The sequence below is a fragment of the Montipora capricornis genome, chromosome 2, assembly GCF_036669925.1.
Source record: "Montipora capricornis isolate CH-2021 chromosome 2, ASM3666992v2, whole genome shotgun sequence".
Classification (NCBI taxonomy): Eukaryota; Metazoa; Cnidaria; class Anthozoa; order Scleractinia; family Acroporidae; genus Montipora; species Montipora capricornis.
This window is the reverse complement of record NC_090884.1, coordinates 9,884,757-9,899,756: the sequence shown is the minus strand read 5'-3', so window position 1 is coordinate 9,899,756 and position 15,000 is coordinate 9,884,757. Positions and strand designations below refer to the sequence as shown.

The following is a 15,000-nucleotide window of genomic DNA, read 5'->3' as shown; positions in this document are numbered from 1 at the left end:
ACGTCGTTAGCTTTTCTTTTTTTGTTTTTTTTTGTTTTGAAAATGCCAAAAATGTCGATCGGTCGGACGACGCGAAACGGAGAAAAAAAAGGGGATGGCCTTAACGCTAACAAATGCGAACTCAGCAAGGTACAGATTTTGTTAGCTTGCTTTTTGCAAAATAAGAACATCATTCTAAAAGCTTATTCTACGCAAAAAGTAGGTTCTGGAGGTAATTTTGAGAGTGGAAATCAAGGTTGCGCGGCAGACGGCAAGTACAAACGCACGATTTAATTAACTTAACACACCAGAAAGACGCTAACCTCGATCATTTTGACAAGAAAATGCTTTACTATTGCCATAAAAACTATCCAGTTAAGCTCGCATATCATAAAATATGATGAATTCATAAAGGCCAACTTTTCCAGCGAACAATTTTTTGAAACAAACAACATATTTGCTATTAGAGGCAAAAATCCCTTCTATTTCATTACGTCCGTGAAGAGAACAAACTCAATCTTGTCAAATATGCGCAATATTGCAACAAACTAAATTTCAGGATCAAACCGTTTACATGAAGAACCTTTTCCTTGAATAATGAAGAACAAAATACACGACAAGCTTTCTTTCAAATAATTCTTGACTGTCACATTTCCAATTATTTTTTTTACCTGAAGACTGTGCAGAGTTGATCACAGATCCACGTAAGGTGTTCGATTCGTTTTCTGTCTTTGTTGAACCCATAAGTTACCAGAGAATTTTCCATTTGGTTTCAGTGTTCTACATAACAGCACACTTGGTAAAATATCATTTTAGAAATACAGCTGACTTTGATTTCGGCTCGACGGGCGGTAGATTGTTGTCGAAGTCCATTACTCGTCGCTTTTGAGATTCCAGGTGTTGGTTTTTCACCGCCTGCCTAGTTTATCCAACTGACTTTCCATTATTGAGCTCCATGAGGGTATATTTTGTTTAAGGATCCACTAAAACGCCATTCGCGTTACGTGACTTTCTACCTGCCTTTCACGCTTTAAGTGGACGAACAGAAAACACTGGCTGTTTTTCCGCAAAAGGGTAAAGCTTTCACGGAAGCTGATGATGAAATCACCAACGGTCTTTCTCATCTAGGGGGAAAATCAACGATTTCTATTGACGACAGAATGGCTCTAATCGAGAAGTTGGTTTGCCAGCTCTAAAGTACCCAAAACAGAGATGTCTTCAGTGAGTGAAGTGAGATGGTGGCTATTTCGAAAGAAATAAGCTCAATCAGAAGGCAACTCTGCGACAAGCCATCTTAACGACGTTCGCGCCCATTGCTACTGCGCATCCTCACAGCGCACGCAAATTCACATGCCACGTCATGCATCGAGCACGTGCGCTATATAAAATGAACTTCTGAAGCTGCACCAGCTAATGCTGATAAACCAAGTGTTTTTCCTAAAGCTGGTAGCAATGTTTTGCCTAATGATAAAATTGTATTAAGCTTCCTCCAACTTGCTTTCGAATATTCGTTTTGGACAATTTTATATCCATCCCTTTTTTTAATTGTTTGTTTTTGTTTAATCGTACAGGTACATAAAGTGTATCAGAACCGGTCAAAGCATTATTTGATAACCTCACAACAATTGTTTCTCTTTTTTGATAAGCACTGCTTAGATTCTTTCTATGATTTGGTGATAGTTTTACATTGATTTCAGAAAGTTGAGTGATTTCTTGTATATATTATATGTTACATAATTTGCCAAATTTCATTGAGTACCAGAGTTGTAATCATTTTTTATCATTGCATATGCCATTAGATCATTGAATATTCAAACTTTGCTATCACTATCGTATTCTAATTCAGGATAAAACACACCATTACCATACTCAAGTCGACCATTATTCAAAGGTGAATTATCAAGACTAAATGTATCCATTTTGCATGGAGTAGTTTCTTCATGTCGGGATCCATGCATTAGCATTGCGATAACGTTTTTAAAGATATACAAAAACCGTTTTAACATTATCAATCGAAGCTGATATTTGAAAATAACCGCTTGTTCTAGTTGGTTGTGAAACTTCATATAATTCTCTTAAATACTAATACTAATACTTAAAGACTATCTATCGAATCAATTTTGGTAACCATAATTCAAATCTGTCTATTACAACTCTTCCATCATCAGTACCGTTTTGCCATGTGAATTAATTCTCCATCTTCGCTTAAAGTGATGTTAAATTGAATCTGCATAGGAACTAACATTTTGCTTTCCAATTCTTCAAAAAAGCTACAACGATTCAGAGGAATAATAACATTAATATGCTTCGCTCCTCCTGTTCCATCATTATTTACAGCTTGAGTAAGAAGCCTACGACATTCATAATCTGTGTTGTTTGCAGCGGTTGTATTATTTGAATCCAAATACCATAAACTATTTTTACCAACAGATCTTGAATAGTCATCAGAATATTCTAAAAGATTACATTAAAGTTACATTATGAAGATTATCAGTATCATATACTATTTTACCAGCTGATTTTATCATAAGATGTTTTAATAAGGCTATGAGCGCCATTAATTAACAATTATTCGCCTCAGGCTCAGTGATTATCGGTGAATATTCACCGATAATCACTGAGCCTGAGGCGAATAATTGTTTTAGTATAAATACACTGGTGATTATTTCAAAAAAGAGAAACATTTCAACGCGAAATCATCTTCACTTACAGTGGCAAAACGACTACTGGCAGCCATTTTGTCCGTCGAGGTGATTATCGGCTAATAATCCGAGATAGCGAGCCAATGAGAGCGCGCGATTTTGTATAATCACCTGTGTATTTATACTAATAACCCTTATTCTATCTGCAGCAGCATAACCTGCTCCATCAGCTTTTTTTTTAACTGAAAACGAACTTCAAAGTATCCATTGTACCAATCAAAAAATGAAGATTTATCATTGATTGTAAATTTGTTGATTGTTATCATGCAGGAGCTCTTATTACATCATCTAATTGAAAACGAACATATTCGTTCCTTTGCAAAACTCACTTGTTCTAAAAGCCATTGTAATATTACATTATATAATTATTTTCGTCTTCTTTTAATACCATCACCAGATATCAAACGGTTTAATATCATATCAGTGCTTTCATTTTGTTTTGATATATCAACAGCTTGTTGAGGTCTTGTAATCATTTTATTTTTTGATTTCCTCATTTCAGAGATTTTTTTCATAATCAGATCGCCAGATTTTTCAACGATAGTTTTTCCGATTTTGTCGCCGCTATTTGATATAGCAGATTCTAATGATTTTTTACCTAGTGGTTTGCCAACTTTTTTAAAAACTGATGACATAATACTTTTTACAGGCTTCCAAATATTGATAACAATAATACCAGATCCTTTGTGTTGAAATACAAATCTACCAAGTCGTGGATGATATAATGTTTTGAATTCATACGGTTTCATCATACTGTTATGTTAAATTATTCCACTCTTTTTAAAATCAATGAATATGCAACATCGGCTCCGTTTAGGTTGAGCAACCTTCGTTTTCAATCTGTTACCCACATTCTTATTGAAGATACAGTGGTTTTATTGATAGGATTAAAGGTGATTCTTCTTGGTTCTAAGGTTAAAGAATACGATGGTTGTAGCACGCTGGTACTAAAACTATAAATGATATCCGTATCCTCACCATCAACTAAGCTATCATTAATAAGGTCACAATGGATATTTAGAACGTCTGTATCTTGACTCAAATTTGGAACTTTACTACCAATATGTGTCCCACTTGTCAATATCTTTTTGGCAAAACCGGTAGGATCATTAAAATCTGATTTTGTTAAATCAAGTCTGACTTGAGGTTGGTAATACAATTTTAACTCTGAATGTTGTTGAATTGAAAGTCAAAGATATATCATCGTTTCCTGTTATTTGTTTGAGATAAGCATTTAAATCACTATAATTCCAAACACCAGCTGGAAAAGTGAGATCTTGAAAGCTTGTCCCATTATTAAGGCTGTATGCAATCTTTTGATTATTGTAACTTGGATTAACATTAAACCAAGTGAAAGACATGTTAATGATCATATTAAAACCAAGTTGGTATTCAAAATTGTTGCCTAAAGTGATTGGTTTGTGAATTTCGTAACAAAATTTTCAGGTCTGTTTAAAGGTACATTTTTTACCGAATAGCTAGATAATACTACTTCTCTGTCCATACATATACAATATCATTACATTAAATTTTAAAATACTTCTTGTACATTTTATCATATTGAGATTTATTACTTGTTGACGCCTTCAATAATGTGTCTAATATAGCAACTCGAGTATTTCTCATTTTAACGCTGTTATTTCCCGCTAATTATCCCCAATTATTAATTCCAATTTTTTGAGTAGTTGCTTTGGATTATTGAAAAATATTACATCTCCACCTATCTGTTTTTTTTCTAAGTCCATAACCTTTCATTGTTTTGACTTTATTTTCATAGTGTTTAATGTATGCATTCAATGTAACCCTGGCATTATCTATTCTCTTATTTTCCATTTGTCTGGCAGCTTCAGAAATTGAACTTCTTTTAAATTGTTCAGTTATAGCAGCTTTATAACCTTTTCATTGATTTCTTCTCGTTTTGGCATCATTGATAATCTTGTTGAAATATTGTCTGTTTTTTTTTTTGTTGTGTCATTTCTGGTTGATTTAATACCTTTTCAACAGAATCATAATTTTTTAAACCAAAACCAAGATCGTCTAATATTTCATTTTCCATATCATCATCTTCTAAGGTACAATCAACTTCATCTTCTTCATATTCTGGAGGAAGATCAGGTTCTTGAGAAAAGAACAATTAATCTGCTTTTTACCTTCCAATATTGATTTTTCATATGTTGGCGGCTTAGGAACAAGTTGTTTTTCTTGCTGTGGTAATACTGGTTCAATAAATCACCGAGATTCATGTCTGGAACCTCATCTTCAATATCTATTTCATAATTAGGAACCTCATCTTTTTTCATTGGTGGTCGCTTTGTTTGAGACATTTTTAATTTGATGGCAATAACATCATCCACTTTGGTTGTTACTGGTTGAAACACCTTGGTGAAAGATGCTTGACTTGTTTTTTGGCCCAAATCATGCTGTATAATAGCATTTCTTACAGTATTAATTCTATGTCCTAATTCAGATTTATTTTTTGCAAGTTCTTTCCACTTACGTAAAGTCATTTGATTATATTATTTGATTACATAAAAATGGAAAATTGTATATAAAAGATAGCATTTCACACCATGTTCAACACTATCTTGTACACGGTGTTGAACATTATGTTATGAAATAATATACCAATATGATATAAATGAGAATACCAAATTACGATTCTACTGATGATAATGTTGAAAATTATAAGCAGATATACCCTTTTAGGCCAAACAAATGTTTTCAGGATGTTGATATGTGGACCAAGTGGATCGGGAAAAACACTTTGATGCATATGATTTATAATTTGTTGTACTTTGATAACATATACCTCTATGCCAAAAACCTAGAGCAATCAAAGTATCAAAATCTATTGAACATGTTCAATCCAATAAGTGATGAGGTTGGTTATGACATTATTGAAGCTAGTAATTAACAGATGATAACCAAAAGCTTGTCATATTTAATGATTTTGTTTGTGAAAAAAACCAAAAGCCTTTGATTGATTATTTTATCAGAGGATGGCATAAAAATTGTAGTGTAATATATTTATTTCAATCATATTATAAGACCCCGAAAGATACCAGATTAAACTGCTCACATTTTTGCATTTATGAATTTCCAAGCAATAATGAAAAATCGCTTATTTGCCGAGAAAACAATATATCAAAAGATCAATATGAAAAAGCAACACAGTATCCATATTCCTTTATCTATGTTGATAAGCTGCGAAAATTTACAACAAAAAATTTTAATGGACAATTATAATATACACTAATCATATAAATGAGTTATTCAAACGGTTTATTAGAAACAACAAATACTAAAAAAATTGAAGGACCTCCAGGAGTTGGTTTTTTATTAACTGAAGATGGGGATTATGATATGGATAATAAAAAATTGACAAATTTAAAAGAAGGAACAGAAAATAATCATACTTTAACCAAAAAACAAGTTAATGATTTAATAGCTGCCAATGGAGGATCAGGTGATTCTGTTGATCTTACTGATTATATTAAAAAGGATGCATCCACTGGCGGTTTCACAGCTGATCTCCCTATGAATGGTAATAAAATAACTGATTTAAGCGATGGTACTCTTTTACAGATGCTGTTACTGTTCACCAACTATCCAATACAGCTGCCCTTAAAAGCCGATAAAACACAGTTGAATAATTATCTCAAAAAATCAGGTGATAATGTTTGGAATATTAGACATGGACAATTCAAAAATAACAAATGTTGCACCAGGAGCTCATGGAAGTACTAATGCTCTTACTCATTTACAATTAGAAGCTTTTTCTTTGATTTGAATGTTGATGATGGCAAAATAGAGGCTCAAAATCCAATCGATATGAGAAACCAAAGAATCACTAATATTGCTAATCCAACTTTTGGGCAAAAAGATTGTCTTAGTTACAAATTTTGTGGTGATACTTTTTTAAAATCAGGATTCAGTGGCGATATTGATTGTAATGGAAAACATTTATACAATGTAGGTAGTTATACAAATGATGATCAATAGATTACAGGTTTAATAACAAATCAACGATGTATCAGATGTATTTTAAATTTATCACCAGATTCAACCTCAAGTAATATTCAAAGACGATTATATGTTAAGTTTCAAGCTACTTATGACAATAAATCACCATCAAAATTACCAACTTACATCATTATTTATGGACTCAAAGATGTTAAAATAAATTATATTCCAATGGATATATACGATTATGAAAAGGCTTATGAAATATCGTCTGATGAAAAATTTAAAATGTATATACCCATAAATATGAATGGGCACAGAATCACTAATCTTCAAAATCCAAGGAAATCAATCGGATGCAATGAGTTACTCACATTTTACCACTAATTATATGAAAGTAAATTTTAGAGGAGATCTTGATTGCTTAGGTAAAAGATTGTTTGTCATTGGCAACTACACAACTAACCAATCGATGACAGGATTAGTAGCTAATTCACGATATCTTAGAAAAGATTTAGGTGACATTAATTTAAATGGTTTACGACTTTATCAGGTTGGATTTTTGACTAATGCTGATCACAGGATTAGTTCTACGACAAAAATCATATTCCTCTTATATTTTTGGCACAGTAAAAAACAAATTATTTCTTTTTTTTTTTTTATAAAATCTATTACAGTTTATAAATCAAATATTCGTGTTGGTGATTTTATTTGTATAACAATAGATTCAGATTCTATCGGTGGTGGTCCTTATCTTGCTGAAGTTAAAACAGCTAATAAAATGAAAATAAATGTAAATATTTATTCGTGAACTTAAGTAAAATTCGTTTAACTACACATACAAACACAACACCGTTTATAATTGAATATAAAACTCTCAAAATTTAATGTAATGTAATGTAATAATATAAATATGCCTTTTGTTAAAGATGAAATCGGAGATGATATTGTAGATGAAAATGTGAAATAAAATTGAATATACTGTTAAATATTTTGATGATTCTGATTTTTACACTCATAATAAAGAAAAAATATTAGTCAATAGTGATGGTCATCTTGGTACTGAAGACCGTCATCTGGTGATAAAAGATGGAATAAACGACAACCATGCAGTGTCAAAGGGTCAACTCGATCAAGCTATCGACGCCCTTAGAACACAACTGCGTAATGAGTTTAAACAGGCTGTTGGTAACAACCAATAATTTATATAAGCAAGGAATATAATGCCTGGCAACAAAACTAAAGACATATTTGATTGGAACCATATCTCGAAGGACTTATCACAGGAGCAAATTGTGTAAAGAAAAGAAATCTATAAATACTATCATAAAAAAAAAGTCATAAATTTTACACAACAATGGATTTGTCATGTAAAATTGGATCAACCGGATTGGTAGCCATAGGAACAATCACTGGAGCTATTACACTCAATCCTATCGTTTTGGGTGTAATATCAGGTTCTGGTCTTATTTTGAGCACATTTACAGAAACAAAAAATTACAAAAGAAAAATAGAGTAAATTCGCTTACACAACATATGCAAAAATACTTGTCGATTTACGGTCGTACCTAACAGGGTTAGAATCCGATCAAGAAAAATGTCTTCAATGAAATTCGACTTATCGATCAGAATATTACTACGGACATGTGTCCATCAGTTTCCACCAGATTTGTTGTACAATGTAACAAGAAATTTAATTAAGTTGGTCACCTATTAATGATTGGATTTTGTTCCAATATTCCTCATAACATTTCAGAGTTTTGTTAGATTTACAAATCGGTATCACATGAGATAAATTCCACACCTCAAAACGTTTGTGTATTATAAATTTGATTGATATTATCCTTCTTCTATCTTGGTTGACTTGAGGTAAAACTGTGTTTATAGATAAAATTTCTGACAAACACGGTTTGTTATAGCTCTTGACATTGTTAATTTGTTTTTGAGTGATATATCTGATAATACATTTTGAATATGATATTTTCGTCTATAGATCGATTTTTTGTGAATCCTATATTTGTTTCCAGGAAAATCAATGTAATTAGTTTTAAACAGCTCATTACCAATTTGGCCACAATTAATGCATAGTAAACAGTTATATCAGGTTGTTCACAGCAATTACTTTGTTTGTCTGTATAATAATCAGATATCTAATGTTTACAAAATGGACAATTTATATAATATTGACTAAATTCATCGTGTAATATTTTATTGCAACACATTTATAATAAATAAAAAACAAAGTAATTTTATATAAACATATAGAATTCCTAATTTACAAAATAATTGCAAATATAACATAGTACATTGTACATGCTACTTGCATGCAATTGGATTGACGGGCGTAAAAACAAAAAAATAATTAAATCAACAAGCAATAAAAATTTTAAATAAAATAACACGACTGTTTTCTCTCAGACGCAAATAATTAAATTTCACTGGCTTCAGTAATTGCAACCACAAAATATTCGAAGCACAATATCCTACGAAAACAAAGTTTATTTGTATATTTGCATGTTAATTCCTTGAAAGCTTGAGGTTGACAAATTACGGGAAAATGTTTTATTTGCATAATTAACGTTAATTCCTTGAAGGCTTGATAACTACAGTTACGATCGCGAACAGCCCTCTACGTACAAAGTCCTATTAACCAAAAAATGCGGCATGAATGCGCAAAAGTTTGTTCACTACGGCTTTCATTCTCCCATCTTTCAACGCTTTCCGGCTTCGCGAATGTGTTTTTGAAGTTTGTCAACAGGAAGGAGGCGTGACTGTGATTGGACGACACGACTGAGACAATGCAGTCATGTCGTGAGACCCAGGGGAATAAAGAAATTTGCGGTTGACAAACGACGGGCCGCCACCCCGGTACGGCTCAGTTTGTTATCAACGGTCGCAGCCGTGGCCACTTTGGTGCTAAAGCACCGCCTTCGCACGCTGTTTTGTTGCAATATTCACCGCCTGAAGTTGCTCGCTGGACTGCTACTGCGTTGATGGTGGGATGAGATGAAAGTTCAATCTTTGTCAATTGATTCTGATATGGAATTGTGACCGTGGGAGTATTTTATCCAGGAATATTTGACTTAAATTGGTGGCAGCTGAGCATTAGGTCTCCAGCCTTGGGATTTTATTATAACCGTCGACAACCCAGAAATTGAAAAATGGCTGAAATCACCTGATCTGGAAAATAACCACACAGGAACGAAGCTACCCACAATGGCAATAAGGTTAGGCTTTTTAATTGAGATATTTTTCATATAATTCTCTTCTTAAGCTTTTTATCGGGATTCCCATACAAATCCTTATATTTTTGTCGGCCATGCTCACACTGAGCTTGGGGTGCCTGTGGTTCCAATTGAGAAATGACCGTGGGCGATAACGTCATCGTAAAACTATTCAGTAACTAGTAATAATACACATCCACTTCATTCTGAATAACTGTGCCTTTGACGGAAGTACATACACGAATCGCGTTTTGAAGACGACGATCTCGACACGATGGCCGCCTCACTGTTTACAAACTCCAGTAGATATTTGGTGATTTTAATGCTTTTTTCGACCCTGCATTGTCCGAGCCTTTCAGGGGATCTGCTTGATGTACGGTTATTCAGTCAAACGCTCTCTAAATTGGCCACAGACGGACTTGGTGTCTCAGCTTTGCAGGTAACCAACACAATTATTAGTTAACTTGTACTTGCAAAAATTGAACCACCCCACCTTTGGAGCAACTGCAGAATACCCCGCCACATCGAGTATCGTAAGTAGATGGCTACGCGGTACGCGGAAAGAATTAAAGTCAAGATGGCGAAGTATGTTAAGTAGCTGGCTACGCGGTACGCGGAAAGAATTAAAGTCTAGATGGCGGAGTATCTTAAGTAACAGGCTACGCGATACGCGGTAAGTGGATTAGGATCGGTAAAGTGTAATTATCCGATTCAATACTTCCGATTCTTCCTATTCTACGATCCCACCTTAACATCTTTCTGAAAATCTATCTCGTTAAAAAGTGTAGTTAACCGAACCGTAAAATGAAAGCTAAAATTTTAAACGAGTTCTTAGGCTTAATCAGTAAACGAGTGCTATATTCTTCACACGATCTCGTTAAAAAGTCTAGTTAACGGAACCGTCTCCCGTCTATTACCGAACGGTTCTCTTGTCTATTACGCACACGCTTAAAGAACGAACCATACACATATTCGTCCGTTTACTTTTTAGTCAAGTTTTCATGTCCATTTTTAATTTAATTTAATTAATTTTAGCTCACTTAAGGTGCTTGGATGCGGTCGAGGTATAACGCGGTTACATGGTATTCATGGGTATTTGTTTTTGCTTAAATGAGTGCTTAGTATTTAACCGAGTGATTCTAGAACTCTAGACATTCTAGAGCCCACAAAGGGTAACATATAACAATTGAGAATTATACTACTTAGAACTCGGAACTCTAGAACTGCGAATTTGACTGACTTAGAACTCTTGAACTGGAACTCTAGTACTTTAATCAGAAGTTTAGAAGTTTGCACATACGACCATTTTACTAGAGCGGTTCTAGAATGATATAGAACTTTGTATAGAGCTCTTCAAACTAGAGCAGTTCTAGAATGCTATAGAACTTTCTAATGTCATCCTTGACCATTCTATATTTCACATATAATCACTATAGAGCTCTTCTAACTAGAACAGTTCTAGAATGCTATAGAACTTTCTAATGTCAAGACCTGCACCTTTATGCTTCTCAAGGTCTCGGTAAAAAGTGTAGTTAACCGAACCATAAAATGAAAGCTAAAATTTTAAGCGAGTGCTTAGGCTTAATCACTGAAACGAGTGCTTAGTAATCAGTAAACGAGTGCTATATTCTTCACACGGTCTCGGTAAAAAGTGTGGTTGACCGAACCGTAAATTGAAAGCTAAAATTTTAAAAGATTGCTTAGGCCTTATCACTGAAACAAGAGCTTAGGGCTAATCAGTAAAAGAGTGCTATATTCATGACACGATCGTGTTAAAACGCATAGTTTAAGCGAACCGTGAAATGAAATCTTAAATTTGTAAAGAATTCTTAGGCCTAATTTCTGAAACGACCGCTTAGAGTTTATCAGGAAACGAGTGCTATATTCTTCACACGATCTCGTTAAAAAGTCTAGTTAACCGAACCGTAAAATGAAGCTAAAATTTTAAAAGATTGCTTAGGCCTAATCACTGAAACAAGCGCTTAGGACTAATCAGTAAACGAGTGCTATATTCATCACACGATCGTGTTAAAAAGCGTAGTTTAAGCGAACCGTGAAACGAAATCTTAATTTGTAAAGAGTTCTTAGGCCTAATTTCTGAAACGAACGCTTATAGTTAATCAGGAAACGAGTGCTATATTCTTCACACGATCTCGTTAAAAAGTCTAGTTAACCGAACCATAAAATGAAAGCTAAAATTTTAATGAGTACTTACCGGTAGGCCTAATCACTGAAACGAGTGCTGTATTCAGCGCATGATCTCGTTGAAGACCACTGCGTAACTAACATATTCTAGGGGGAGGGGTATTGAACTTAGACAATAGGAATAATCGTAGAATCGAAAGAGTCGTATAATCGGGAAAATCGGAGAATGGAAAAGTTGTGCAGATCGATGAGTCGAAAATAGGAAAACGAAAATATCATCGTGGACACGTTGTTGAAGGCCAATGGGTTTTCGGAGGAATTGGGCAAGATTCCAGGAAATGCTTTATTGACTATTTTATTTGACCGTTAAAATTGCTTTATATTTTGTAATTGGTTCATTTTTGAAAGGGATCGCGGCAACAGACTGCATAGTGATCCATAGTAGAATTATCTCTCCATGGAATTGATGTATTTAATCATGTAACCAACATAAAATTTGTAAATATGAAATTAAAACGTTATGTTGAAATTTGAAAAGGATGGTTATGAAAGAAGTTCGTGCCGTCAATAAATCCGATGAAGTGCTTTTATAATATCAACCTTTAGAACGAGAACCAGACAATTCTCCGTACGCATCTTGCTTGTGAAGCTGAAGGTTTTCACGTTGTTAATACTGGTGACGCTCTTCCGAGTCCACAGTTCCACAGTCTCTTGTCTGTAGACCATTACTTAGGCTTTGATTCTTAAAGAACGAGGAATGCACAATACTGTGTCTTTATTAATTATCACAGCCTACAGCGTACCGCGTAGCCAGCACATATAACAATGCTGCGCCATTTTGAATTCATTTCTTTATATAACGCTCTTCCGAGTCCACAGTTCCGCAATCTCCTGTCTGTCGAATTACTTGGGCTTTGACGCTTTAAGAACGAGGAGTGTAACGGCGTACCGCGTACCCCGTAGCAAGCACGTATAACATTGCCGCGCCATTTTGAAATTTAGTTCATTTGGAATTTAGTTCAAGTGGCGGGGCATTCTTCACTATTGTGCATTCCCATTTCTGGGTACCGCGTAGCCGGCTACGTGGAATATAGTTCGAGTGGCCGGGTATTCTGCAGTTATCGCATCATTTAGCGCGCGCGAGTGATATTTCGTCATTTGTTGTCTTCGATATTCCCTCTGCGAACGAAGATATTTACAATTTTGGCAATGGTTTGTTTGGAAAGTCTCAGTTCCTGTCCTATTTGAGATGGTCCTTTCCATTCTAGCCAGCTTTCAATAATTTTCTGCCAAACAAAACTTGGAATTGCCTTTCCTTGCACGGTGAAGCACAGGCGCCCCAAGCTCAGTGTGAGAATGGCCGACAAAAATATAAGGATTTGTATGGGAATCCCGATAAAAAGCTTAAAAGAAGAGAATTACATGAAAAAAAATCACAATTAAAAAGCCAAACCTTATTGCCATTTTGGGTAGCTTCCTTCCTGTGTGGTTATTTTCCAGATCCGGCGCGATTTGACCCATTTTTCAATTCTGGGTTGTAGACGGTTATAATAAAATCCCAAGGCTGGAGACTAAAGTTTCAGGAGCTACCAATTTGTTTTATAGCCGTAGGTGTGTTTTCTGTAGAACTATTAGCCTACCAAGTTTCAATGGTCTGCGCTGCAAATTGGCAAAGATAGCTCAATTTATATACTTGATGTAATATTGGGTTGAGTATATGACATCATCAGTCATCTAATTTGCATATTTTACACATTTTTCAAACTTAAATATCTCCGGAACTAATGCAGGTATTTGCAAACGGTAAACGGCATTTTCATTCTTTCATAGAATTCTTTGTGCTACGCCTAAAAAACAGAGAGGTAAAAATTTGATCATAGTGGCACTTTAAGGCTTGAGACTAAATTCTCAGGTGCCACCAATTTGAGTCAAATTATTCCTGGATAAAATATTCCCACGGTCACAATTCCATATCAGAATCAATTGTCAAAGATTGAACTTTCATCTCAACCCACCATCAACGCAATAGCAGTCCAGCGAGCAACTTCAGGCGGTGAATATTGCAACAAAACAGCGTGCGAAGGCGGTGCTTTAGCACCAAAGTGTCCACGTCTTCGACCGTTGATAACAAACTGAGCCGTACCGGGGTGGCGAACCGTCGTTTGTCAACCACAAATTTCTTTATTCCCCTGGGTCTCACGACATGACTGCATTGTCTCAGTCGTGTCGTCCAATCACAGTCACGCCTCCTTCCTGTTGACAAACTTCAAAAACACATTCGCGAAGCCGGAAAGCGTTGAAAGATGGGAGAATTTTAAAATTAGACGAGAGGTACTTACCTTGAAGTGTAATTGTAATTCTCTGAAGATACACGGAGCATTATGGGATAACTGTGCATTCCTCTTCAGTACTTGAGGTCAGCGGTCACACTTCAAAGCAACCATTGTCATGCAAATGCACCATATATAAGCAGCCTAACGCGTGACACAAATCCATTCTCCTGGAGTGCAGACTGGCTGAGGTCCCCAACACAAAGGGTGGGATAGGCATAAGCCAACACAGAAGGGTGGGAAGCATTATCCCATAATGCTCCGTGTATCTTCAGAGAATTACAATTACACTTCAAGGTAAGTACCTCTCGTCTAATTTTAAAATTCTCTTTCGATACACTCCGCATTATGGGATAACTGTGCGATTTTAAAGAACCGAAGCCAGGGAAAAAACAAAAATATGTGATATGATAGAAATGAGTGCTTTAATTGTAGACTTGATACAATGGTCTGTACATAAATAAACGTTACTGAATATCTATGATAATACCAATCTGCCTGCTAATGAAGAGGGATTGGTGTTATAGACATTGCAATTATAGAAACGATTAAATGTGCGTTCTGATGACCAGTCTGCCATCTTCATAATTTCAGCTAAAGATGCGCCCCTTTAATACAATGCAGATGTAAATGTACCCCTTACACTATGTGGTTAGA

General features: G+C 34.9%; 3 protein-coding genes and 1 pseudogene across 3 annotated transcripts in view; 2 read left to right on the top strand and 2 right to left on the bottom strand.

Moving 5' to 3' along the window:
• The window catches only part of LOC138033285 (uncharacterized), a 9,857-nt pseudogene extending 4,852 nt beyond the window's left edge, over nt 1-5,005 (bottom strand).
• The window catches only part of LOC138038787 (VWFA and cache domain-containing protein 1-like), a 90,114-nt gene that overhangs the window by 41,080 nt on the left and 34,034 nt on the right, over nt 1-15,000 (top strand). The gene's annotated exons all lie outside the window — the stretch shown is intronic.
• The window catches only part of LOC138033278 (VWFA and cache domain-containing protein 1-like), a 32,058-nt gene continuing 27,085 nt past the window's right edge, over nt 10,028-15,000 (top strand). The window contains exon 1 of the mRNA XM_068881042.1: nt 10,028-10,307. Coding sequence (XP_068737143.1) covers nt 10,143-10,307 — 165 coding nt within the window. The 5' untranslated portion in view covers nt 10,028-10,142. The remainder of the gene's footprint in view (nt 10,308-15,000) is intronic.
• The window catches only part of LOC138037761 (uncharacterized), a 3,971-nt gene continuing 3,726 nt past the window's right edge, over nt 14,756-15,000 (bottom strand). Inside the window, exon 2 of the mRNA XM_068883660.1 lies at nt 14,756-15,000. This exon is cut by the window's right edge and continues 798 nt beyond it. The gene's annotated coding sequence lies outside the window, so the exon portion shown is untranslated.